A 27,392-nucleotide genomic window follows, 5' to 3' on the forward strand; every position below is an offset into this window, starting at 1 on the left:
GTGGGAGTTGACGGCAATAATAGCTTCAGATCAGTGAATCAGCCTGTGTTGCATCATGAGTCCAGGTCAAATGGTCTGATTGCAAACCTTTACCATAAATTAGGGCTCCCAACAGGGCCTCTAACTCAGCATAGTTAGGGATAAACTGTCGACAATAAGAGCACATTCCCAAAAAGGACATTAGTTCTTTTTTTGTCAGAGGTTTGGGCAAGTTTTTAATAGCTTCTACACGTTTGGGTGAGAGGGATTTACCCTCTGCTGTGATCACATGACCCAGAAAAACAACTTCCTGCTGTACAAATTGAAGTTTAGACAAACTGGCCTACAAATCGCCGTTTAACTGGTTGGCCTTCATCCCTAATCTTTTTGACAGGGAATAAAGGTGTGTGAACCGGAGAATAGGGCTGCTCGATTATGGAAAAAATCAATATCACGATTATTTTGGTCAATATTGAAATCACGATTATTCAAACGATTAATTTTGAGTTTTACAATGCATTTATTCAAGAAAAACAACTTCCTGCTGTACAAATTGAAGTTTAGACAAACTGGCCTTATGCCCATGATCAGCCAAATGCCTTCACAGAGTCACTATATCAGCCTCACACTGCTCTTTAGTGGGGCTACAGATCATCATACTGCAACAATGCTGTCCTGGGGGTCAGGACTAAAGGCTCTAAGCTGTCCTTAAGAGCTGCATTGTAAATAGTTGGACTCTCCCAATAACCTTGACACAAACAAGTGAATGTGTATGGTTTGCCATTAAAGGTGAAAGCGAACCAAAATTGACTATCAGGGTGCACTGGCACACTGAAAAAGGCATTTGAGAGATCAACCACTGAGAAAAACTTCTGCATCTGCGGGCACTTGTGATAAAATAGTGTAGGGATTTGGAACATTAGGAGCATGTTGCTGTACTGCAGCATTCACAGCTTGTAGATCTTGTACAAATCGCCGTTTAACTGGTTGGCCTTCATCCCTAATTTTTTTGACAGGGAATAAAGGTGTGTGAACCGGAGAATAGGGCTGCTCGATTATGGAAAAAATCAATATCACGATTATTTTGGTCAATATTGAAATCACGATTATTCAAACGATTAAATTTGAGTTTTACAATGCATTTATTCAACATTTTTCTCTCTCAAAAAACACTTTGTTATTGATTCTTTATGCAAAATATTAAAATTATTGGCTACAAATATGTACTTTACAGCTGTTTTGCAATGTATAAAGCATTAAATCAATAAAATAAATATACCTTATTAACATTAAATAAGGCATAGAAAAACATAAATGTATCCAAAATAAAATATGGATCCAGCTGCTCTGCAAATTCTCTATATTTATAGAACAAAATAAATATAATAATAATCATCAATAAGCAATAAGAATCTTCTTGAAACCCTCACCCTCGACTGTATTAATGGGTTGCATATCTTTAGCTAAGAAATATCCAATGGCAGCTGTTAGGCCCCGTTTACACGTACACGAGAATTTTTAAAAACATTTCCCTTCGTTTGTACCTATTTTTTACACAAAAACGGTGAATTCGCCTCTGAAAACGAATCGAGTTTTAGGCAGCTGATGCGCCAAAACTGTGACCAATGTTTACCTTTCTCTATGACGATGATCATGGAAGCAAGCCGCCCATAGGCTTGACGTAGTTATGATGGTGCTCGATGGAGTATTTATCCGGGTTGATGTAAACGAAAACTTTTTTGAAAACGATGCTATATGCACGATGTTATTTTGGAAAACGGAGGGAGGGAAATATTTGTTTCTTAGCATACCCAGCTATGTGTAAACATAGCCTAATGTCTTGTGCCTCTCCGAACTTGTCGGATAAGGAGTCGCATTAAACAATGTGTCTGTAATCGATGACTGAGTCTGTGTTGACGTCTTGCTGGTTGTGACACTGGCTTTGTCTTTTTGTTTTTTTTATTAATTCGTCGTGAGTGACTTTGTGCTTTTGTTTGAGATGGTTGAATAAATTTGTAGTGTTACCAAGAGGAGCAGCTATTACCTTGTAGCAAATCTTGCACATTATGTGCTGCTGCTTCTCGTAGGATTCTTCTCATTCGCTTTCAATCTCACTCACTGTTTTTTAACACCAAACGACACACCTCCTCACTCTTCAGCTGCGTGAAGGAGAATGGGCTATCCTGTTAGTCAGCGGGGCCGCGAGAAATGGAATGTATTGCGCAGTTCTCAGAAATTATGTAATGAAAAGTGGAAAATAAATCGCTTAAACCCGATTATATGATTTTTGAGATCGTTTGACAACAAAATCGAAATCGTGATCAAAATTCGATTAATTGCACAGCCCTACTGGAGAAACAGGACATGGAACAATTACGCCTGCTTGCAAAAGGTGATTGAACACTGGAGTAATGCCATCACTCCAGTCCTCCAGAAACTCCACTGGCTCCCAGTCCCACAGCATATTCAGTTCAAAATCCTCCTCCTCACACACAAAGCCCTCCATAACCAGGCCCCTTCCTACCTCACTGACTTGCTCCATCGCCACAATCCATCCCGCAGCCTCCGTTCATCTGATGCTAACCTCCTGACTCCTCCATCTAGGACCAAACACTGAACCTGGGGCGACAGAGACTTCTCTGCAGCTGCCCCCTCCCTCTGGAACTCTCTCCCCAAACACATCCATGACTGTACTGACTTGCCCACCTTCAAATCTCTGACAAAAACACACCTTTTGCTTTTAATGTTTAATGTCTAATGTGTTTTTAGTGTACTATCTTATATTGTCTTGATGATTTGATGTTCTTCTTTGTAAAGTGTCTTTGAGTACCTTGAAAAGCGCTTTTAAATAAAATTTATTATTATTAATAGCTTCTTGTTTTAAAGGATATTGTTGTTTGCATGGGCGAAAGTCAGATTTTGCAGTTATCATTACTGGCTCACAACCCAGAATAAGTCCTACATCATATTTATGAATATCAGGCACTTCCTTCAGAGCAGGTACATGCTTAACATTCTCTGCTGATAGTAAGACATATTTCTTGTGTGAGAGTGAGTCATTCAACGGCAGCAACTGCATAGTGCGTGTGCCGTGGAAAGAAGACTGTAATGACTGTTTATATACCTGCAGCTAGGGAGAGTAAGTGACCAATGGGTCACTTGTACTTTGCCAGTCTTGAATATGTACACATCTTTCTACAAACAACCCCAAATCTTCCCATTTATCCTTCACGTGTTTGGGAAAAGACATGTGAGGAAAAGAATTGTTTGCATCAAAAAGTCTTTTCTGATTCTCAGTCAAACGAACAGAAAGCGCTGGGCGGTGGTCATCCCAGAAAAGTAAGACCGTGGTCAGTTGTTCTTGTGTCACTTGGAGCCATGTGTGTTCGTAGTCAGAGTCCAGGCCAAGATTCACATGGGATGTACAATGTAACTCATTGATTGTTAGAAAATCTGTATCTGTAGGAGACACAAGCGTTCTTATTTTTTGTATCAGCTGATCAGTGGATGCAGAAGCCTCTAACTTCCACTGATATGCATACAATAATTGTCGGGGATCATGCATAACAGCTATCAATGATTCATCGGGTCCCGTTAGGGTGCTATTGTCAACGCATATAAAGGAAAAACCTGCATATTGTACATGGGTTTCAACCTGTGGTGTGTTTTTCTGTTCAAGATATCTTATAGCATTATGTACATGAGCACAAATATGCTGGTGTGTGTGCTCCTGGCTGTCATCATTATGTAAACACACATGTGGTTGTGTGTGTGTTTCACTTCCCTGTTCTGCAGAGCCTTCGGGTGATGTCCCTCGCCCTTCGTCATGCCCCTGTCAATCAGACATATGCTCGTGCCTGTTCATCCAGAGCATTCATGGGACATTCTCTAACCCAGTGTCCAATTTTGCCACACCTATAACAGGCGTTGGGATCTTGAGAGCCTTGTCCGTGCTGACCTCCTTGTCCGCCTCCTCTACCCCAGCGTCCACGGCCTCTGCCTCGTCCTCGGCCATGCTGCCCCTGTAAGGTTGCCAATGCAGAATACATAGTGAGGGCCGCTATGTGCAGTTCCTTCTCAGTCTTTTCCTTCTTGGCTTTCTCTTTTGTAGACATTTCTCCCCCTCCCTCTCCTCTGAGGTCATCAAAGGAGAGACCCTAAGTGCATTGGGGGTTACCCTCGTAAATATCTGCTTTACTCCCCCTTCTACACTGTGGCTGGTACCAACATCTCAGGAGAGATAAGAGAAATGCCAGGACACAAACATATATCAAACCATCAGTCTCCTAAGTAGGACAAAGTTCATACAAAGCTAAACACAGAAATATAAATGTAGACTAAAGGTTACAAAGAATTTTTCCACTACAATCCCCATCTTGTCGACCAGTTTCACTGGTGAATGTTAAAAACTGTGACCTCGGGAGTTTGGTAAAGAACAGGTGCACTAGAACTTTACATTAGATGCAGCTAGAGTTTCCTGGTACCTCTTGACAATAGTAATAGCCTCATCATTAGATGGAAATGAGATGAGGCCGTCATTGACAGAAATTTTCTGCAGAACATGTGATGAAGAAAACTCAAAGCAGTAGCAGACCACAGCCCCTGAAGCCACTGATTTAAAAACTAAAAAAGCCGCCCTAAAGCATTAAATACAGCATTAACATTCAAATAATATCAGACATCCCAAGTTCCAAAAAGTCATTTCCGGGAGATGGGGGGGGGGGTGGCGTGATGAACTTGGCATACCTCGACATGTCGTTTGCAATCATTAAGTCCGCTGTGGGAAATGCTGAAATCACTGTTGCACACAGTGCACCTTGCCATGGTGTCATCATTCCTCACTTTAACAAGACAAGGATATACTTTCGTATACTCTGCTGTAAAATGAGTTTTGTATTTTTTTTTCTTACTGGAGGATTCGCCCTCTGCCATTTCGCGAGCTGCATTGATTAATAATAATAAGTCGGAGAGAGTACATCGAAGTCCCTCCCACAACGAAAGCTTATTGGTGTATTTTGCTGACCAAACCAATCGGCGCACTCTCTCTCGCAACCAGTCGCCCTGAACACGAGAACACGCTGAACAGAGTTTTCGCTTGAATGCATGCACGGGTGCTTCATGTAGCTCATTGTTATCTCAGTCTCACGCGCTCACCCCCCTCCCCTCCTCTCGCCTATGCCTGCGCAATGTAACTGAAAGTAATCCGAGCATGATGCGCGAGGTACTATCTTTTCTTTATGCTCGCACTCGCATTTTTTTTAATCTCTCTCGCGTAATCCAAAATCCGGGATGTTTTACCTAGCTCGCGGGCATCAGCCACTGTTAATATCAGGGAGACTCCCGGAACTTCCGGGGGGACTTGGGATGTCTGTAATATGACAGTGTTTACCCAGACTTTCAACAGTTATAGGAATGAAATTGCAAGTCAGATTCAGATTTAGAAGCTGGGTACATGAAATAAACAAAATCAGAACACCCACAGGTTCAGGCTGTGTGTGGCGGTTTGATCGATCTGAGTGTCGAGTGTCCAGTGTGATTAGCTTGCGAAAAGTTGGATCTGGATCAACTTTTCTCCCGCATGCTGGTGCGTCTTTTTGCGGCAACTCCTGCATTTCAGACTGCCGTTGCCGAAACACACTACCCCCACTGAAATGAATTGAAAAACCTCCATTTTTTCCGGAGTGCCTAATCCTGTGTGAATTTGTGCTTACACAAGCTAGGAAGCACTGTGTAGCCAATATATGTGTAGATGTGTGTCTGTGGACCAACGGAGAGAGAACCAAAAGTTAGCATCTAAACTTTGTCTTGTCTATTTCTGAACACATAGTTTCATACATGTCTCTAACTCTTTGATGAAAGTGAATATTAACTCAGTATGTTTGACAAATTAAACAAATGGTGTAACCGACTGATGTTATTTTATAAAAACAATTGTCATTGTCAACAAAAAGACATTCTACCTGAGTGAATATAAGTGCACATGTATCCAAATTGATTTAACAGATATTCCACATATTTAAAAATTACTAAACTAAACAAGTGACTGGAATTATGAAAACGTACTTAAGTGTATAATTTTAGCACTTTTACTCTTTTAACTTACTGCTGACTGGCTTTAAACAATATCTGGAACACATTTCTTAAATTTCCACTGCTTAGGACAGTTACGCCTTTAAAACCATTGTGTAGATTGGTCATATCATGACAATGATCTTCTGAACAATTAACTATAAACAAAGCTCATTATGTTCAACAAACAACTCAAAAATATTTCACATTACCAAACATTTCCGACGATGTTTATTAGGTCTTAATCCAAAATAGATATAGAAATATAAGTTCTGCAGTACCTGTGGACCAATAGAGTGAGGACCAAAAGTTAGCTTATTAACTCTTAACTCGTCTCCCTAGTGGATCCACAGCAGCGTCAGAACATCATCTGTGTGAAGGGTATACCTCTATGTAAAAAGAGTATGAGCAGGCAGAGCGGGTCGTCCACTAATCAGATGATCGGCGGTTCGATCCCCGGCTCCTGCGGTCTGCATGTCGAAGTGTACTTGGGCAAGACACTGAACCCCAAATTGCTCCCGAAGGCTGTGCCATCGGTGTGTGAATGTGTATGAATGGTTAGATCCACAAACTGATGAGCAGTTGGCACCTTGCATGGTAGCCAATGCCATCAGTGTATGAATGTGTGTGAATGGGGGGAATGAGATATGTAGTGTAGAGCGCTTTGAGTGGTCGGAAGACTAGAAAGGCGCTATATAAGTACAGTCCATTTACCATTTACCATAGTCTGTAAAGAGTGTTAAAATAGTTAGAATATAAACCACTAGCAGTTGATCTACTACAGCTGAAACCAAGGTATTCAGTTGGCTTTGGTGGGATTGTTTACCAAGGTGTTGTTTCCGCTTGTTTTGTTTGTGCTGTGTTTTTCAGTCTGGACCTTTTTTATTTTTTTCCAAGCATTTGTGATTGATGCAATGGGGGAACAAGTTTAGAATTTGGTCTGATATTAACAAAAACACTCCTTAGTGCAATCACCAAATCACACACTGCTAACTGAATGAAATCATGAAATCAATCATTTAATTCAGTAAAGAATGGTACAAATCTGAGCAAGTATTTGTTATCCTTTAGTACTTGGCAGTTTTGACCCTTGGACACAGTTCAATCCATATGAGAAAATAGATAGATAAAACAGTTATTATGTATGTATTATGTATTAAGCAGTTCCTTTTTTCAGTTTTTCCTACAGCTACAACAAGCAGCTGTTTCACTTGGTGAGGAAGCAGTATTGGGTGGCCTCGGGGTGATGGAGGTGGGTCGCCTGGCTTCTCTGGAGGGCTCTCTATTTGAAGGTCTGTTGGCATTGCTGGATCGACTTAAAGGAGACATGATGGGAAGACTGCTAGAATGGACCATGAGAGAAATCACAGAAAAAGCTAAACCATACTGCCAAGACAGGTGAGGCAACATCAACTCTATTCTAGTTCAACTCAATTAAAATGTATTTATATAGTACCAATTTACTTCAAAAGTTGTCTCATAACCCATATAGAGCAGGGCTCTAAAGAGTCTTTATCTTTCAAATTATCTCCAATATTTACTGTGTTTTCCCACTTTTCTACTCACTGACCTTTTAAAGGTTGGGCAGAATCGTTCAAAACGTCCACTCCGTTGATCTATTTTTTCCTCATGGCTGTAGGATGTTTCATATCTGGCAACCGGAGCTTCAGCATTAGCTAAGACGCTATCAGAATAGATAAAAACGCACAAACCAGAAAAACACAAACAGACCACCTGGTCAGTTAGAAGAACTTTAGTTTTGTCTTTGTCTGAGTACATGTAATATTTAAAAAGAAAAATATTCACAAGTTGTGGACAGCGTAGCCCATATGTAAATTCTAAACATACACTGAACCAAAATATAAACGCAACACTTTTGTTTTTGCTCCCGTTTTTCATAAGATGAACTCAAAGATCTAAAACATTTTCTATATACACAAAATAACAATTTCTAACAATTTAAGTATTGTTCACAAATCTGTGTAAATCTGTAATAGTGAGCACTTATGTTTTGCCGAGATAATCCATCCCACCTCACAGGTGTGGCATATCAAGATGCTGATTAGACTGCATGAACAGGTGTGCCTTAGGCTGGCCACAATAAAAGGCCACTCTAAAATGTTCAGTTTCATCACACAGCACAATGCCACAGATGTTGCAAGTTTTGAGGGAGCATGTAATTGGCATGATGGCAGCAGGAACGTCCACCAGAGCTGTTGCCCGTGAACTGAATGTTCATTTCTCTACCATAAGCCGTCTCCAAAGGCCTTTCAGAGAATTTGGCAGTACATCCAACTGGCCTCACAACCGCTGACCCCGTGTAACCACACCAGCCTAGGACGTCCATATCCAGCATGTTCACCTCCAAGATCATCTGAGACCAGCCACTCGAACAGCTGCTGCAACAATCGGTTTGCATAACCAAAGAATTTCTGCACAAACTGTCAGAAACCGTCTCAGGGAAGCTCATCTGCATGCTTGTCGTCCTCATTGGGGTCTCGACCTGACTCCAGTTCATCATCGTAACCGACTTGAGTGGGCATTCGATGGTGTCTGGCACGTTGGAGAGGTATTCTCTTCACGGATTAATCCCGTTTTTCACTGTTCATGGCAGACAGCGTGAGCAGTTTTCTGATGTCAATGTTGTGGATCGAGTGGCCCATGGTGGCGGTGGGGTTATGGTATGGGCGTATGTTACGGACGACAAACACAGGTGCATTTTATTGATGGAATTGTGAATGCACAGAGATACTGTGACGAGATCCTGAGGCCCATTGTTGTGCCATTCATCCATGACCATCACCTTGTAACGGGTCAACTACAAAGAATGCCGGGGTGCAAGTCAGAATCAAGTCTGACAAAAATAAATAAATAAAACAGAACAAAAATAATGCAGTCAACCCACACAAATATCAGAAACAGGCAGCTTAGCACAAAAAAAAAGCAATCCACACACCTGCAAGGTGATTTTCAGAATGTGAATCTTTTGTCACTGCCTGAGTAACAAAAAAAACAATTTCAGGAGTTCAGTTCAGCCTTGGGTTGGGAACTGTCTGTTCCAGGTTTTCCCAACACCCACAGGTCAGTTCAGACATGCACCAAAACAAAACAAAAAATCTGCTCCGGGTTTTAACATGGACACCCACACAAAATAAAGAAATAATTCAAAATAACCCAGCGTCTCTCGTCGCGGTACAAAAAACAAAAGGGAAAAAACAACAAAAACAAATGTACAACGGGTACTCACTGTACCGAAGTTTAAAGAAAAGCTGTCAGTCAGTCGGTCGGTCGGTAGGTAGTCTCCCCCGGCACCGGCACCTCCTGACGCTTGACACAGCTGATCCAAGGCAAAGAAATGTACAATCCACTCCACGGGACGACGGGACTCCAGCAACGCATATATCAAACGTGGACTTAAACACACGCTTTAACCACACCATGCACAGTTCCGTTCGCGACCCTCGGGACTCTCCTCTTCCTACCTCAACATACCGGTGACTTGCACCTATCCTAAATACTCTTCCTGGAGGACGGATTGAAACTGCGCGGGATGCGGTGGTTTTCTTCCATTGGAGTAGGCGCTGACTGTGGGTGGATGACGGAGGACGCCCATGGATGGAGGTGTGTTTGCAGGTGTGGAGCAATGTGTTTCAGACTGCAGCGCTACAGCCTCATGTTGCAGTGTGATAATGCACGGCCCCATGTTGCCAGCTTTTGGCTTTCTGTCTGTATGAATTGAGAGCGGTTTACAAAAAATTCTCAAAAATCACAAAGTAGTGTTTATGTATGTTGAGTTAAGCCTCTTTTATGGTAAATGGACTTGTATATTTCTAGTCTTCCGACCACTACAAGCACTTTTACCGGACATATCTCATTCACTCATTCACACACATTAATGCACTGGCTGCCATGCAAGGTACCAACTGATCTCATCAGTTTGAGGAGCTAACCATTCATAAACATTCACACACCTTCGGGAGCAATTTGGGGTTCAGTATCTTGCCCAGGGACTCTTCAACATGCAGATCGAAGCAGGGATCGAACCGCAGATCATCTGATAAGTGGACAACCCACTCTGCCTCCAAGCCACAGTTTATGGTGATAAACAATTTTGAATAAGTTAGCACTGATTTATTCTCTAACCTGCTTTTACTCTTTTATCTCTCTTAATTTTCTTCAGGTGGTTGTCTCTACCATCCCAGCATGACCAGTCCACCATGTCCTTGTCCAGTTCAGCTTGTCCCATGATGCTATGTGTGAGGGACAGATTGTTGAACCTTCATCAGGTCCTGAGTCTTTCTTTGTTCCAACTGGCCTGGCAGGGTCTGGCTGAGAGACTTGACAACTTTCTGTACCAGGATGTAAGAGAATAAGTGCTTTTTGTGTTATATAAAGATTTGTGGCAGAGTATATTAAAAACAAATTTCAAAGTAGACATGATCGATTCAGGCTAAGATCATCCAAACAGGGCACCCTAGGAAATCACCAGGCAATTCCAATGTGCGGCCATGTGAATGCAGTTACAATCAACGTATCCATGTGTTTCTGGCAGGTCATCCTGTCTAATCATTTCAGTGATGGTGGGGCAGCTCAGCTTCAGTTTGACATGACCAGAAACCTATTTCCTCTGTTTGGTCACTACTGCAAAAGACCTGAGAACTTCTTTAAGCAGTAAGTATGATGTATGCACAGAGTTTGATACTAGAAAGCTGTTTCTGTTCGCCTTTAAATCTGAATTTATGTCTATTTCTATTATTTTGAGTCTACTTAAAGATTTAAAAACATCTCCACATTTAAGAAGTGATATGTAGTTATGTAACCATGCACATAATAAAATAATTTCAATGAATTATAGTTTTACATACAGTTATACATAGTTCAGTTTGCAACTTACATGATTGTGAAGTGGAAACTTCCAGCACACATGAACTGAGTGGACTTTTCAATGAGGTAGGACATCTTGTATCTAAGCAGGTAAATGTTTGAAACAAAAATAGTTGCATAGTCATAGATTGTGGAGTTCAGTGAGGGAAATGTGCATTTTAGAATTTATAAACTAAAATAGTTTTATGTAAAGATCATATCAGATACAAAATATTGTTCAAAGAAGATAATAAAACATTACTTTCAGACTTGAGTTCTGGAGTTGCAACAAGAATAAGAAATATAGCTGCAAGTAGAAATTAGGGGTCCAAGCTAATCAGTCGATCATGGAATAATAGTATTTATTCACAATATCTACATATGTAGATATGTAGATCTGGTCATATGTAGGTCAGAACAATTAGGTGCAAGCTGTGCACGTGAAATCTTTCTCTTCTTCTCTCTCTGACTCCTAAGAGAGACAGAAAATCTCCATATGAACCCCCTCGAAAATGCCAAACCATAGATCGTATCAAAAAAACGTAAATGACCATGAGCATCCCCATCTTGTCGACCATTTCCGTGCCAAGTTTCACTGGTAAATGTTAAAAACTGTGACCTCAGGAGTTTGGGAAAAACAGGTGCTACCTGCTCCTTTTGGAAATTTCTCCTCTCCAGTTTACATAGGAGTAGATGGGGCTGTGAGGGGGTTTTGCTGGTGCATCTGAGTCCCACGCCCAAAATATACATCTGACAGCTTCAGTAGATTAATAGGAGTGAGAAGACGAGTTTTGCTACATTTCTATCTATGAATTATTTCTATGGAGTGAAATTTGTGGCCTCAGGAGCAGTTTACAAATTAATTTTTCAACAGTTTTTTCTCTCCTTCTCCACTCCAGCTCTCATGTTTATCAAATCAAATCAAATTTTATTTGTATAGCCCAAAGTCACAAAATACATTTGCCTTGGAAGACTTTACAATCTGTGACACCCTCTATCTATAGACCCTCGGTTCGAGTGAGGAAAAACTTGCCCACAAAAAACCTTTTAACAGGGAAAAAAGGTGGAAGAAACCTCAGGAAGAGCCACAGAGGAGGGATCCCTCTTCCAGGATGGACAGACGTGCAATACACTGTGTTCTGTATTATTATGCAAATACAATTTCAATTAAACAAACATTTAATTTTTAATTTTTCATTGAAATTTTCAATTGTGAGTCTCAATCTAAAAACAATGGACTAGTTTTTCTGCATTCGCTTTTGAGACACGATGCGTCTGATTTTGGCAATGTTACGTAAGTGGAAGAAATTTATTTTATGTAGACATTAAAGGACAAATCCTGGTCAAAAACAACTCCAAGATTCTTTACGGTGGAGCTGGAGACCAGGGTGATCCCATCTAAAATAACTAAGTCTCTAGAAAGAGAGGTGTTTTGGTCCAATTACAAGAACTTCAGTTTTGTCTGAATTTAACATCAGAAAATTGTAGGTCATCCAACTTTTTATATCCTTAAGGCATGCTTGGAGTTTAATTAACTGATTGGTTTCACCAGGCTTGATCGATAAATATAATTGGGTGTCATTGGTCACCACAGTGTTGAGATAGGCTGGCCCAGAACTAGTCAAAGAGAATGTTTTAGCCACGTTAGTGTTACTGTCAGCACATTCTGGTCTCGAGACACTGTTGTCTGTTTATGCTAATAAAACATCAACAGCAAGCTATCTATTATGTCTAAGAAAGGAACTTTAGGTTCATTCGACCCTGGTCACCATAGTGTTGAGATAGGCTAGCACCTATTGTTCTCAAGTAAAGCCAAACAACTACTGCTGCTGAGGACCTCAAGGCTCACACGTGACCCTGTGTAACCTAAGGATAGAAAATTCCATAACAGCCCTAATGCTGAAAATGCACTGTTTCTCTTGTGTATTTCCATACCCCTTACTGGTTGGTCTGGTCACATAGATGCACTACTGGCTACAAGCATGCATGTGTCTAATGGCTTATGCTACTGTCATTAAATATAGGATTATAATGATCAAAGGAAAAATAGACAAGCTAAAATATATGAACAAAACCCCAAGCCACCAAAAGTATATGAAACACTATTATTATTATGTATTATGTATTATTATATCACAATAATAAATATTGTAACGGATGACTTTGATTCTACAAGCATTTTGATTTCTCCATCTGGTTTCTTTATCTCTCAACAGTGTTAAGGAGGCGTGTATCATCTTGTGTCTTAATGTGGGCTCTGCTATTCTTCTAAGGAATCTCCTTAAAGAGACAGAAGAAGACACAAGAGATTGGGCAGGTGCAGGAGATCCTCCACCAGAGTCTGCATTGCATGAGTTGGGAGTTTACTGCTTGGCATCTTGTGATGTCTTGATTCTCCTCAACCTCAGAGCCTCCTGGCCTGGACAATAACAATTCTCCCTGACAATGTTTGTTGGTGACAAGTTTGCATTAGTGCTTGGCATTTTATTTTTCTTCTTTTTTTTTGTCATGAGCTTTAATCTTCTTTGTAAACAAGACAGATGATATTTGTTAAGAGGACTATTCACATAGTGTTTTTTTTTTCAGGTTGATACTATTGAATTGTCATTGTATAATGTATATTGTTGCTTCAGTTAACTGAACTAATCGCAACATACTACAGCCAAGTATACATAACAATTTTCGGGTGAATTATGAAATAAACAATGCTTACCTGCAATGCTCAGGACTTGAAGCCTTCAGTTGCCTCATAACTACTAGCTAATGTGTTTTTTTGTTTGTGTCTCTGTGTGTGATAATGTTTTTTTTGTTTGTTTGTTTTTGTGAAGCTGACATTTCTATATTTGAGCTGGACAAAGCTGTAGACAGCTTATCTTTTAATAAATCCCCTGGCTGTGATAGACTTACATCTAATTGACACTAATTTACTAATTTACATCTACTGACACCCCTGGGACCCATTTAAAAAATCCTTTAGCTCTCATGTTGAAGGAAGCAACTGATAATCTGTCATTTCCTCCCACTATGAAACAAGGTATAATTACTTTAATTCCCAAATCGGGTAAAGACTCCAAAATTTTGGATAATCTTAAACCTATCACTGTATTGAACACTGATTACAAGATTGCAACCCTTGTTTATGCCAATAGAATAAAAAGTAACCTAGACAAAATTATAAGTGACTCCCAATCTGACACTACATTGCATTGCATTTGCAATCTTGTAATCATTACATTACTCTGCTAAATGCAATGTAATGTAATGATTACAAGATTGCAACCCTTGTTTATGCCAATAGAATAAAAAGTAACCTAGACAAAATTATAAGTGACTCCCAATCTGGATTTATGAAGGATGGATCCATTCACAACAACATCCATTTGGTGATCAATCTCCTAAATTATAATAATTTGATAGAAGATGATGGCTTTATTTTGTTTCTCGACTTTTATAAAGCCTTTGACTCAATTGAGCATCCTTTTATTTTTCAGTGCTTAAAACTTTTGGGCTTTGGGAATAAATTGGGTAAATAAACACTGAGGTCCCAAAGATACTATTATTCTCAGATTCTCAGATACTGTTTTTCTCAGATTTAGAAAATCTGAGAAAAATGTAATTTGCATAATAATTTGGAACATGGTGTATATTAAGAGAACTGAGATGGAGATGACCAAGGAATACAAAGATGGGGGCCTACAGACTATTGATTTTGATTTTATCAATGGCACACTGAAAATCAACTGGTTAAAATCCTACCTTAACAACAAGACCTTCGTATCCCCTTCATATCTTGATTTCATATGTTACAGGTACCGAGCGGCACCAGGTAGACAGCTTATTTGCTCTCTCTGGAAATACGAGAAATAAGTGAGACAGGGCAAACTCTGCGTCCGTTTTTTATCTCGCTCAGCAGAAAGAGGAGGAGGAGGATTTATTCAAACATTCATGAGTTAAATCCTCCTCTGTCATGAACATTCAATATTCACTATGGCCTCAACCCAACAACATAACTCCAAAATAACATACAATATCTTCCCATCTTTCAGCAAATACTGAGTGAAAGTTTGTATGATCAAATAGATCCAAATGACAAAAACCGATGTTACTGCAACCAAAATGCATGAGCTGACAGATTTTTTACTTGTTTTTAACCACTTTTTACCATATATGAAATTAGTTTTTAACATTAGCGTTTAACAGTTTACACAATATTATACATCATACATTTCAAAACCATAAAACCTTAACTACAAAAATGTTCCAGGAGCTAAAAATAAAACTGTCTGTCGTGACTATAGCAACAGGCGACGCTAACAGGCGCGAAAATGCGGCTATTGCTGCATGTAGCTATATGTCCACATATTCAATAAACAAACTTATTAGCGGACATTAAAACGTTCAGTGTCACGTCAACATATTACACTACATATTACACAGCATATTTAGCTTAATTTGACTATTCCACCAACCTGGAAATACGAGAAATAAATGAGACAGGGCAAACTCTGCGTCCGTTTTCTATCTCGCTCAGCAGAAAGAGGAAAGCTGCAAAGTGACCAAAACTGACGTAAAGCCCCCCCCGGAGCACGCTAAGTGCCACACTGCCCCCTGCTGGCGACCCTACAATTTCTCTTGACATTTATACATATACATTAATTATAAAAAAAAACACAGAACCTACCACAGATGTGATCACATTTAGTGGGCATCACACATATCCCCACAGAAATCTTCAAGAAGCTTGGAGGCATTGAATTTCTTTTATTAAAATTTCAGTATTCAGAAACTTCTTGTTAAATCATCCCTGTTTCACCAGCAAGTCCTTTTTATATTGGAAACTTTTGTACAATTATAATTTCACCCCATACAACCCGCCGATATGGAACAATAGATGCGTTACAATTAAAAACAAGTCTCTGTTTAACAAGGACTGGATGGATAAAGGGATTTGGTCGTCAATTCATTTAGTTAATGATGATAGGTGTGTGATGACATATGACAATTTCTGCATTAAATATGATCTAGTTGTCAACCGTAATTCCTTTGCATCCGTAATGAATGCTATCCCTATTCCTACTTTACATTTCATTCAAGGGATTGTTTCAAACTCAACCCATATCACTCCTAATCTTCCACATCTCCTAGTTGGGAGCTATGACTTTAAGAGTAAAATTCCTAATAGGACAATTAGAAAGATGTACGATCATGTCACACACCCCTTATTATCTTCTCTAAACTCTATTAAACAAATCTTCTCCAAAGATGATATATATTCATTGCGCTCTAAATAATTAAAATTCCCCATAAATCCAAAAGCAAAAGAAATCCATTTTAAAATCTTAAATGGTGTGTATCCATCCAGAAATAAATGTGTATTTTGTGGGGTGGTCGGTAGCGTAGTGGGTTGTGGCCACAGTCCTCGCCGCAGTCGCCCCCGGTTCGAATCCCGCATTGAACCCCCTCTCTCTGCCCCCCGCCTCCTGTCTCCCTTCAGCTGTCCTATCAAGGCCCAAAAAATATACTTTAAAAAATGTGTATTTTGTGATGATATTGAAACCTCAGATCATTAATTTTTTCACTGTATGTTCTCTGAAGCACTCTGGACTGATATACATGACTGGTTGTACACAAAAATCTAACTTGAACTCTTTTCTCAAAAGGGCATTATTTATGGTGTAGTTATGGTCAATAACGAATGGGACTTATGGGTGAACAATATACTGATCCTTGGGAAATTTTACATACACAAATGTAAATATATGAAAGTGAAGCCAAGATTTAATGTGTTCCATAAAGAGTTTGTTTCCTTCACCAAAGCCCTTGACATAATTAAAGGTAAAGTGCAATGAAATTTTTCAGCTTACTTGGTAAATATGATCTACAACAAGAGCCCTAGCTAACTTTATTTTATTCATTTTATGAAGAATTTTTTATTTATTTTGATATTCTCTTATGTAGGCTACTCCGATGCAGGTACGCACCTGTTCCTTTCAAGTGTAAAACAAATATGTAGGCTAAGCAATGCTGTTTGTATATGATTTTGTTAAATAAAATAAAAAAAGAATGAAGAGGTGATGACCTTTGACAGGGAATGTGCGATTTCACCCCGAACGTCAAATGTTGACGGAACTGAGAACATGACACGCTGAGCATTAAGTTTTGATTTGTCCCATATGTTAAAAGATTTCTACAACAAGTGATTTGTGAAGAATACTTAGCCTATCGGTTAGACATGATGAAGACTGGCAGTTGATGGACCTCACAGGAGCGTGGTGACGCTACAACTGCCTGCTGGCTGCGACTGGCTGGTGTTGTATTGTGGGGCCGGTGTAGTCGCAACGATGGCGCCAGGCATGAGTTGTCTCCAGAGGCGATGAGTTGGAGAACTGAAACGAATGACTGTCATTGAAAGTCTCTTCTCTCGTTTTGAAGACGGAGGTGAGCTGGCAGGCACGATGAATTCAACAGGTGGATTAAAGTTGTCTTGCATGTTGATGAGATGAACCAGACGGGAAACGGACCATAAAAGACACTGAGTGGAGATTCGCTGGATTGACTCGCTTCTTAAACAGCTTTTGGTTTACAGAAGACACAGAGGCTGCGGAGATGTTTTCAGCTTCTGTTGCTGGATCTGCTGGTGTGTGTCGATGGAAACTTTGGACGTGGTCGTCCTGATTTCGTCCGAATAATATCCTCCGATGGAAAGCGAGACGAAGTCCATGTTCACGATAAGGCGAGTGAATGAATGAAGTTACTCGTAGACGGATTGGTAGCTCACTTTCCTGAATGTACAGTGAACGGTGGTGTGGCGTGTTTCCAGGTCCTGTGTGGAATACCAGAGCGAAGAGAACCAGAGGTCTGGCTCCTGAAATTACACTTTTGTAAGGCATAAAGTTACACTTATTTGATGCCCAGGCTTTATTCGGCCCGCCTCAGGACTGCCGATGTTCCACATCTTTGCCACGTCTTTAGATTAAAGACTGGTACCAAGATGCTCCACAGAGCGGCATAAGAAGTCTTTCTTACCTGTGAGCATCAGCCTGTACAACTCCTCACTAAATTCCAACTAAACTCTGTATAAGGCTTCGATTTACATATTGCACAGTTCACTTGGTTTTTAATCTACTGTTACTGGATATTCTATAGGGTATATTGTTAAAGTTTTGTTTTCTTACTACTGTTTTCTTGCTATCACTTACCGTTTGGGAGCTGCGATAACAAAAACAATTTCCCTACGGGGATTAATAAAGTACTTCTGATTCTGATTAACCAGGAGGCAGAAGAAGCAGTAAATCCAACATGGCGGTGGCCAGCACCGCATATTTTTGGCTTCAAAACAGCACTCTGGAAACCTATGGGTGACATCACTCATGCTCTGGCCATTATCTTTATATTATTGATATACACGCAGCTTCACAAGGTGAAAGCACAAAATGTTTTATTGTGAAAATTGACTGGATTTACACAGCTGCTTCTGTGTCCAACTTCCTGCCAGCTCAATCAGCTCTGTGCTGCTTGACGACTGTCAAAAAATAGTGCAGCTGCGTATTCTCTGTGGAGCGGTTCTTGGTGGAGTCACAGATGTTGTCTAACATTTTTGCCTGTGGACCTTAAAATTAAGTAAATTAATAACTTATTTTACCTCAGTGGTCAGTGTACATTTGTCTGTCCACAATTAAAATAATAACTTGCCGAATTTTCTACTGATTCTAAGTTTAAGATATTTTGCTGCCAACACTTCACTGGTGATTGGTCCATTCTGTAAAAGGTCATATCTGCATTAAAGTGAATTAGTAGATAATTGCCCTTATGCATTAATCATACATAAATATTAGCCTAGTTTTACACACGATAGATGATGATGAGGATACAAAAAATGAAAATAAATACATTATCAATATTTTTTAGCCCCCCTAAAATTTCATAAATCATGTTTTAAGGCAGGGGTGTCCAAACCCTAGGGGGCGACAAAATGTCAGAACCCCCACATCCTCTGGGACCGTATCTCAGCGAGGGAAGGGCCGGGAGAAGCGCGGGGAGCGTCGTCTGAGAGCTGTAACCGGTGTCTATCATATATCTGAAGCCCAGGTCTCTGGGACGTTAGGGGGCGTAGTTGGGAAAAATGGGTTAGGGTTAGGGTTAGGCTCCCCCTGGGTCCGAGAGACACGATCCAGGTGTCTACGGAAAGGTCTGGCCGGGGTGAGCGCAAGTCCATTGGAACGGATTCTCCTGGTAGCTCCCCCGCCGAGCTAGGGGGTGACAAATTGTCAGAACCCCCACATCCTCTGGGGCCGTATCTCGGCGAGGGAAGGGCCGGGAGAGGCGCGGGGGGCGTCGTCTGAGAGCTGTCACCGGTGTCTATCATATATCTGAAGTCCGGGCCTCTGGGACGCTAGGGGGCGTAGTTGGGAAAAATGGGTTAGGGTTAGGGTTAGGGTTTAGGGTTAGCGTTAGGTTAGGCTCCCCCTTGGTCCGAGAGACACAATCCAGGTGTCTACGGAAAGGTCTGGACGGGGTGAGCGCAAGTCCATTGGAAGGGATTCTCCTGGTAGCTCCCCCGTTGAGCTAGGGGGCGACAAATTGTCAGAAACCCCACATCCTCTGGGGCCGTATCTCGGCGAGGGAAGGGCCGGGAGAGGCGCGGGGGGTGTCGTCTGAGAGCTGTCACCGGTGTCTATCATATATCTGAAGCCCAGGCCTCTGGGACGCTAGGGGGCGTAGTTGGGAAAAATGGGTTAGGGTTAGGGTTAGGGTTAGGCTCCCCCTTGGTCCGAGAGACAATCCAGGTGTCTACGGAAAGGTCTGGACGGGGTGAGCGCAAGTCCATTGGAACGGATTCTCCTGGTAGCTCCCCCGCCGAGCTAGGGGGTGACAAATTGTCAGAACCCCCACATCCTCTGGGCCGTAATCTCGGCGAGGGAAGGGCGGGAGAGGCGCGGGGGGCGTCGTCTGAGAGCTGTCACCGGTGTCTATCATATATCTGAGTCCGGGCCTCTGGGACGCTGAGGGGGCGTAGTTTGGGAAAAATGGTTAGGGTTAGGGTTAGGGTTTAGGGTTAGCGTTAGGTTAGGCTCCCCCTTGGTCCGAGAGACACAATCCAGGTGTCTACGGAAAGGTCTGGACGGGGTGAGCGCAAGTCCATTGGAAGGGATCTCCTGGTAGCTCCCCCGGTTGAGCTAGGGGGCGACAAATGTCAGAAACCCCACACCTCTGGGGCCCCGTATCTCGGCGAGGGAAGGGCCGGGAGAGGCGCGGGGGTGTCGTCTGAGAGCTGTCACCGGTGTCCTATCATATATCTGAAGCCCAGGCCTCTGGGGACGCTAGGGGGCGTAGTTGGGAAAAATGGGTTAGGGTTTAGGGTTTAGGGTTAGGGTTTAGGTCCCCCTTGGTCCGAGAGACACAATCCGGTGTCCAAGAAAGGTCTGACGGGTGAGCGCAAGTCCATTGGAACGGATTCTCCGGTAGCTCCCCCGCCGAGCTAGGGGTGACAAATTGTCAGAACCCCACATCCCTGGGGTCCCTCGGTGAGGGAAGGGCCGGGAGAGAGCGCGGGGGGCGTCGTCGTAGCTGTCACCGGTGTCTATCATATATCTGAAGTCCGGCCCTCTGGGGACGCTAGGGGCGAGTTGGGAAAAATGGGTTAGGGTTAGGGTTAGGTTTAGGGTTAGGGTTAGGCGTTAGGTAGGCTCCCCCTTGGTCCGAGAGACACAATCCAGGTGTCTACGGAAGGTCTGGCGAGGGTGAGCGCAAGTCCATTGGAACGGATTCTCCTCGCTGTAGCTCCCCCGCCGCCAGCTAGGGGGCGACAAATTGTCAGAGAACCCCACATCCTCTGGGGCCGTATCTCGGCGAGGGAAGGGCCGGGAGGCGCGGGGGTGTCGTCTGAGAGCCTGTCACCGGTGTCTATCATATATCTGAAGCCCAGGCCCTCTGGGACGCTAGGGGACGTAGTGGGAAAAATGGGTTAGGTAGGGTTAGGGTAGGGTTTAGGGTTAGGGTAGTTAGGCTCCCCCTTGTCCGAGAGACACAATCCAGGTGTCTACGGAAAAGGTCTGGCCGAGGTGAGGCGCAAGTCCATTGGAACGGATTCTCCTGGTAGCTCCCCCGCCGAGCTAGGGGGCGACAAATTGGTCAAGACCCACATCCTCTGGGCGTACCTCGCGAGGGAAGGGCCGGGAGAGCGCGGGGTGTCGTCGGAGAGCTGTCACCGGTGTCTAGCATATATCTGAAGCCCAGGCCTTGGGACGCTAGGGGGCGTAGGTTGGGAAAAATGGGGTTAGGGTTTAGGGTTAGGGTTGCCACCTTTCCGGAGACCACACACAACACACACACAACAGGGAATTATTTAGAGATAAGATTATTCATTCTTATTTCTCGTGTCACACAAACACGCATACAACCCAACACACAGAGCATACTTCAGGATTAAGTTTTTACAGATTTTACAAGCATGTAAATAAACAAAACAGGATTTATTTACTACCACTATCTGTTAGTTTCAGCCTGCAGAAACATAATTTTAGAATGGTGCTCCTTTTATAGATATGTTTAGGCCACTTATTTTACCTCGAAACATGTTAAGTTAAAAGAATAGTGAAGGCAAATATGTTTTTGCTTCACATCTTCTTGTCTACGCGCACAGACACTTAGGTGAAAACGTTAGTTCTTATAACAAAAAAAGGTATTTAGACCATTGTCTTACTGGGGCTGGCAGTTACTACCAGAAATATCTGAGAGCAAGTCCGTAGCTAACAAAACATTTAATGTTTTAGGGGTCCAGTAATATAAATATATTTTTTTTTTGTGTGTGTGTGTTGTGGTGTGTGTTGTGTGCTCTCCCTCTGATGACTCATTCCTGATCCTATCCATCTGGTCATCTCACTCCAAAGAGAACCTCAGCATCTTCATCTCTGCTACCTCCAGCTCTGCCTCCTGTCTTTTCCTCAGTGGCACTGGTCTTTAGACCAAACAACATCGCTGGTCTCACCACAGTTTTTTGTACACCTTTCCTTCATTTTAGCTGAAACTCTCTATCACACATCACAACCTGACACTTTTCTCCATCCCCCGTTCCAACCTGCCTGCGCAGCTTCTCCTCTCTTTTCCACACTCTCCATTTCGCCAGGCGCACGGCAGAAACTTGGTGGAGTCTGTAACAAGCCCAGACGAAAACAAAAAAGTCTCTTGGTGGCCCCGGCCTACGTAACCGTACGCGTCCAATTTTTGTCAACTTTGACTTTTCGTCTTTTTTGCCCTCATTTTCCAGGGGTCGCATTTGAACGAACTCCTCCTAGGGATTTCATCCGATGTGCTTGAAACTTGGCGTGGTGGTTCTAAGGCGTACGACAATGAAAAGTTACAAAATCAACTTTTATCGAGGGCGTCCGTGAAGGAGTGTCAACTCCGCGAGCTGATTTCCAAAAAATCAAAACTCCATTCACTTTTCGACTGGATTTACGGGAAAAACGGTATCATAGACTTGTGCCAGTGCTGCTGAAACTCCTTGTGGCTTGTAGTCGAAAAAGCAGGACGAGAAACAAGGAGGCGAAAAAAACAGAAAATAATGGGAGGGTGTTAAGAAAAGGGAGCATTGGGCACATTCGGCTGCATAATAATATCATTGGGGCGGCAAAAAGCTCCATAGCGCCCTGGACACTTGTTCTTTAACAGCCCCCCACAGTTTTGAACACAGAGTAACGAAACTCGGCCCAATTGTAAACTGGTGAGACCTACAAAAGTCTCTTGGAGCAATGGGCTACAATGAACACGAAGCAGATATTTTAAGGATATATCACCATTTTAGGGCCGAGCACAGCGAGGACCTATTGTATGTCGACGCTGAAACGACGTTTAAGAGTAAACGCATTTTCCACAGCCCATATCCCCCCAAAACTCACGAAAATTTGCCTACCCCCCGTGTCAGGCGTAAAATTACGTATTTGGGTCTCACACATACACGCGCGCATACGCCTCACGGCGCCACCTGCGGTGCGCGTTTTTTTCCGGTGCCCTCGCCACGGTTTCGCCCACGTGCACGAAACCTCGGTGGGAGTATGGTACATGGCCCAGACCACAAAAAAGTCCTTGGTGCCCCCGGGCTACGTGACGCGTACGGCGTCCAATTTTGCTCAGATTTGGCCTTTTCCTTTTGGCCCTCATTTCCCAGGGGCGCATTTGAACGAACTCCTAGGGATTTCATCCGATGTGCTTTGAAACTGGCGTGTGTGTTCTCAAGGCCTCGACAATGAACAGTTTATCAAAATCACCACAACTTTTTTATCAGAGGGCGTGCCGTGACGGTGCGTCAAAGTGGACGCTGCCCTGATTTTTCCACAAAAAAACAAGACTCCATTGACTTTTGGGCTGAATTTTTCGGCAAAGGTGCGGCTATCATAATACTTTGTCAGAGCTGTCTGAAACTATTAGGGTTGTTTGAGACCATATATATAATTAATGAGGGGGAGGGGCAAAAAAGCGCTAGGCTTACCGCCCCCTTGATTTTTTCTTTGGGACACTCTGCCACAGTTTGGACACAGAGTTATGAAACTCAGCCACTTTGTACAACATGCCAGGACCTAACAAAAAATCTGCGGAGCAATAAGCCACAATGAAACAGGAGACGAGATATCGCTGGCGATTTTTTCAACAAAAAACAAGACTACCATTGACTTTGGGCTGGATTTTCGGGCAAAAGTGTGGCGGGCTTACATATACTTTGTCAGAGGGTCGAAACTTCTTGGGGTTGTTGAGAGCAATATTATGCACAATTCGGCTGCATAATTAATGAGGGGGCGGAGGCAAAGCGCTCTATAGCCCCCCTTGAATTTTCAGTGGAACAGCCCCCGCCACAAGTTTTGGCACAGAGTCACGAAACTCAGGCGAATTGTAGAAACATGGCCAGGACCTACAAAAAACCTCTTGGAGCAATAAACCACAGTGAACAGAAGTGAGATATTTAATAATGAAAATCGCCATTTCCAGTGTTGCGGCCTGGTTGACAAAGGGTCATGTTTGAACGAACTCCTGCCTAGGGATTTCCATCCAAGTCCCTTCAAACTTGGTAGGTGTGTTCATAGACTCCTGGGAACAGTATCAAAATGATGAATTTTGGCGAAACGGTGTGGCCATTTCCACATGCGCACATGTTCAACGTGCGCACATTCGACGTGCACGCATAGGCGAGGGCCCGACCATCGTGCTTGCAGCTTTAATTAGGGCCCGAGCACGGTGCGGAGTATGTCACAATGCCCCAGACGCACAAAAAGTCTCTTGGTGCCCCGGAGTGAATGAAGCGTACGGCGTCCATTTTGCTCAGATTTTGGCCTTTTCTTTCCCGTTTTTTTGCCTCATTTCAGGGATCGCATTTTAGAACGAACTCACCTCCTCCCCTAGGATTATGCATCCGATTGCTTCGAACCTTGGCGTGTGTGTTTCAAGGCACTCGACAATGAAAAGTGTATCAAAATCACAACGTTAATTATCAGAGGAGCGTGGACCGTGGACGGTGGCGGTCAAAGTGGACGCTGGCCGGGAATGTTTTCCACAAAAAAAACAAGACATCCATTGGACTTTTGGGCTTAGTTGTCGGGGCAAAGGGTGGTGCGGCTTGTTATCATAACTTTGTCAGAGCTGTCTGAAAACTTAGTTGGGTGGCTTAGGAGAGCAATAGTTATGCACAATTCGGCTCATAATTAATGAGGGGGGGGCAAAAGGGCGCCTATTAGCGCCCTTGAATTTTTCAAGGTGGAACAGCCGCCCACGTGTTGTAGAGACACAGAAGTAATGAAACTCAGCCGAATTGTAGACATGGCAAGACCGTACAAAAATACTCCTGGAGCAATAAGCCCACATGAACAGAAAAGCAGATATTTATAATATGAAAATCATTATCGTGTTTCGGCCTGGTTTGACAAGGGGTGCCAGTTTTGAACAGACTCCCCTAGGGAATGTGTGTGCCAAATGCGCACTATCAAACTTGGTAAAGTTGTGTTCACATAGACTCCTGAGATAAAATATCTAAAAACGATAGGTTTTGGGGAACCTGTGGGGCGTGGCGCTCAAAAAAAAGAATATGAAAATCGATCATTTTTTGACTGTTGCTGGTGGTTGACAAGCGGTCATGTTTGAACGAACTCCTCCTAGGAATTGTATCCAATCAACTTCATCAAACTTGGGAGGAGGATTCACTGAATTTCCTGAGTAAATATGATCAAAATTATGAATTTAAAATGATTGATTGATTGTCTAGTGTGTAGACAGGAGATCTTCGAAGATCACACGGAACGGAGCTAACATCCAGACAGTTAATAACGATGTATGGGGTCAAGAGGTAGAAGGTAGGTTATACATCACAGATCGAATGCTAACAAAATTAAACAATTATATTCAATGTGCGGCAGACTTAAGCCGCAGTGGGACTGTGACGAAGTCGATAGTGATCTCCACCAAGGGGGGGGAGAAGTGCGGAGGTAGAGTGGGATAAGTCCGAAAATACAGAAAGGCCGAGTATGGAAGCAAAAAAAAATATTGCGCAGGGTCCAGGATTTGGTAGTGAGGAATGATTGGGCTGCTCATGGAAAACCTGAGGATAGGGTGACCAACGGGAGTCACGAATTTCAGAGGGTAGGACTCAAGACGCCAGGTAAATGCCTAAAATGCTCAAATATCCATATCAACGGAGTATGACATTAGGGTGTACAGATTGAATTAGGAATAAATGTTAAGATAAAAAAAATATTGTCTAAGTGATCATAAGACACAGTATAACTCAAAATGGATTGAAGGTGTATTGCCAAGAACAAACACGAACTGGATGCAATAGGCAGTAGCAAAGGCCGTTAGACTACAACACTAATTGCACCAAGATTATTGATTTCTCGAAATCATATATTAGTGATAATGGACACACATTTCAGAAATGGATGTAATTGCGAAAGCTGAGTGACCTTGTATTCCAATTAAAATGAAAAGGTTGTATGTTGAAGACTCAGCATGTACTGCTGGCAAACAGGTTACACATGATCCGTTTCCTGTCTCATCCCACTCCGCTTAGATTCCTAAGAGAATGTTAGCCGTTAATTGGTACCATTACCGAGATCATTTCAACTAGTCCTGCGTCTTGATGGTGGTGGATGAGAAGAAGAAAAGAGGAAGTTTTTAATACACGACTGTCACCTTTTGGATACATCGCTGACACATTGACAAATGAGTCACCCGGTACCTACAGCATAAGTGATAAATAAAAAAGCTACTATACACCTGTAGAGTATGTAATGGCAGAGCAACCCATGGCATCCATGAGTCGAAAGGAAGGGATGCAGGAAGAGGAGGACAGAGAAGGTGTAAGAACCCGCCTAAAGATGCCTAAACTCTGGTAGGGGTAGCCATGGCGTCGCGGCTGAATTCACGTTAATGATTCCGGCAGTACCTACGTTGCTTCCCATGACTCCACAGTTTCCTAAACTAACACGACGACTGCGAATCTGAAGAGTAAAGGCGGTGAAGTGAAGCGGGTTATTTGATTCTAGGGGGGTCTATTTGGTGAGTTCAACTTGTGTTCTTCACGATGGAGTCGCACCGGAATGGAGGTTAAGGCTAGGAACCATAGAACTATTGGGGCAGTAGAAGGTGTGAAAGAGATGCATGTGGTGGGGTATAAGAGAGGGATTGCTTGAAGGACTAGCATAAGTGGGGTGTGTAAGGCAGAGGTAGAAGAATAAAAATGAGTGGATGAGGATTTAAACTGTAACACATCTATGAACAACCCCAAACATACGGAAACCGGAGTGGGGACGGTGATGTAGAAAGTGTTAAATAAGTCACGGGGGGTGAGAGGCGGTAAGTGTGTGTGGTGGGCGCGTGTCCATAGACTATGCTGTGAAAGCAGGCGTCGTCTACGTCGTCTCTCGCAGGGGCAGAGCAAGTAGTGCGCGAGTGCGAGCACAAAGCTCGTCAAAAAGCTCTGTTAGGCTGTAGACATTCTTTAAGGGCTGAAAAACGGAGTAGGTGGTGAGTAGAGATTCTTATTTTTGAAATCTAAGTGCTGTAACCTGTCATCCCCAACAACAACAAACAAAGGCACTGGCATATGACGACCTCACACTGGGTGCAGGAAGCGAGCTTGGCAGGACAATTCGAGGGGTTATCACAGATCCAATCACAAGATGGATGGAAAGGATATGTTTGTAGATGGGGGAAACAATCCTAACTGATAAAATTTTCTGTAGGGAATTGCTATTGAACTTTTACTGGTCGCTGGCCCGGGGGCTGTGGATGTGGCTGGGTTGGCATGTGTTATGTAGGGAGGGGGAAGTTGAGATACAAGAGAGGAATTACTACTCTAGCAGCTAACGAAACAACAATTGTTGTCGGAAAGGTTCGAGACTCAGCGACTGTCCCACAGTTTGATGAGTTTTGGAGGGAGGGCATAGATATGAAGGTACGAGACGAGGTGTGCCGGGTAAGAGCAAGGAGGACGAGTC

General features: G+C 42.7%; 1 protein-coding gene across 1 annotated transcript in view; it reads left to right on the forward strand.

Moving 5' to 3' along the window:
* The window catches only part of rint1 (RAD50 interactor 1), a 77,753-nt gene extending 63,934 nt beyond the window's left edge, over positions 1 to 13,819 (forward strand). Inside the window, 4 exon segments of the mRNA XM_027289135.1 lie at positions 7,226 to 7,446; positions 10,229 to 10,409; positions 10,601 to 10,719; positions 13,128 to 13,819. Coding sequence (XP_027144936.1) covers positions 7,226 to 7,446; positions 10,229 to 10,409; positions 10,601 to 10,719; positions 13,128 to 13,341 — 735 coding nt within the window. The 3' untranslated portion in view covers positions 13,342 to 13,819.
* The last annotated feature ends 13,573 nt before the right edge of the window (positions 13,820 to 27,392 follow it).

Source organism: Larimichthys crocea, chromosome XVI (assembly GCF_000972845.2).
Source record: "Larimichthys crocea isolate SSNF chromosome XVI, L_crocea_2.0, whole genome shotgun sequence".
Lineage (NCBI taxonomy): Eukaryota > Metazoa > Chordata > Actinopteri > Sciaenidae > Larimichthys > Larimichthys crocea.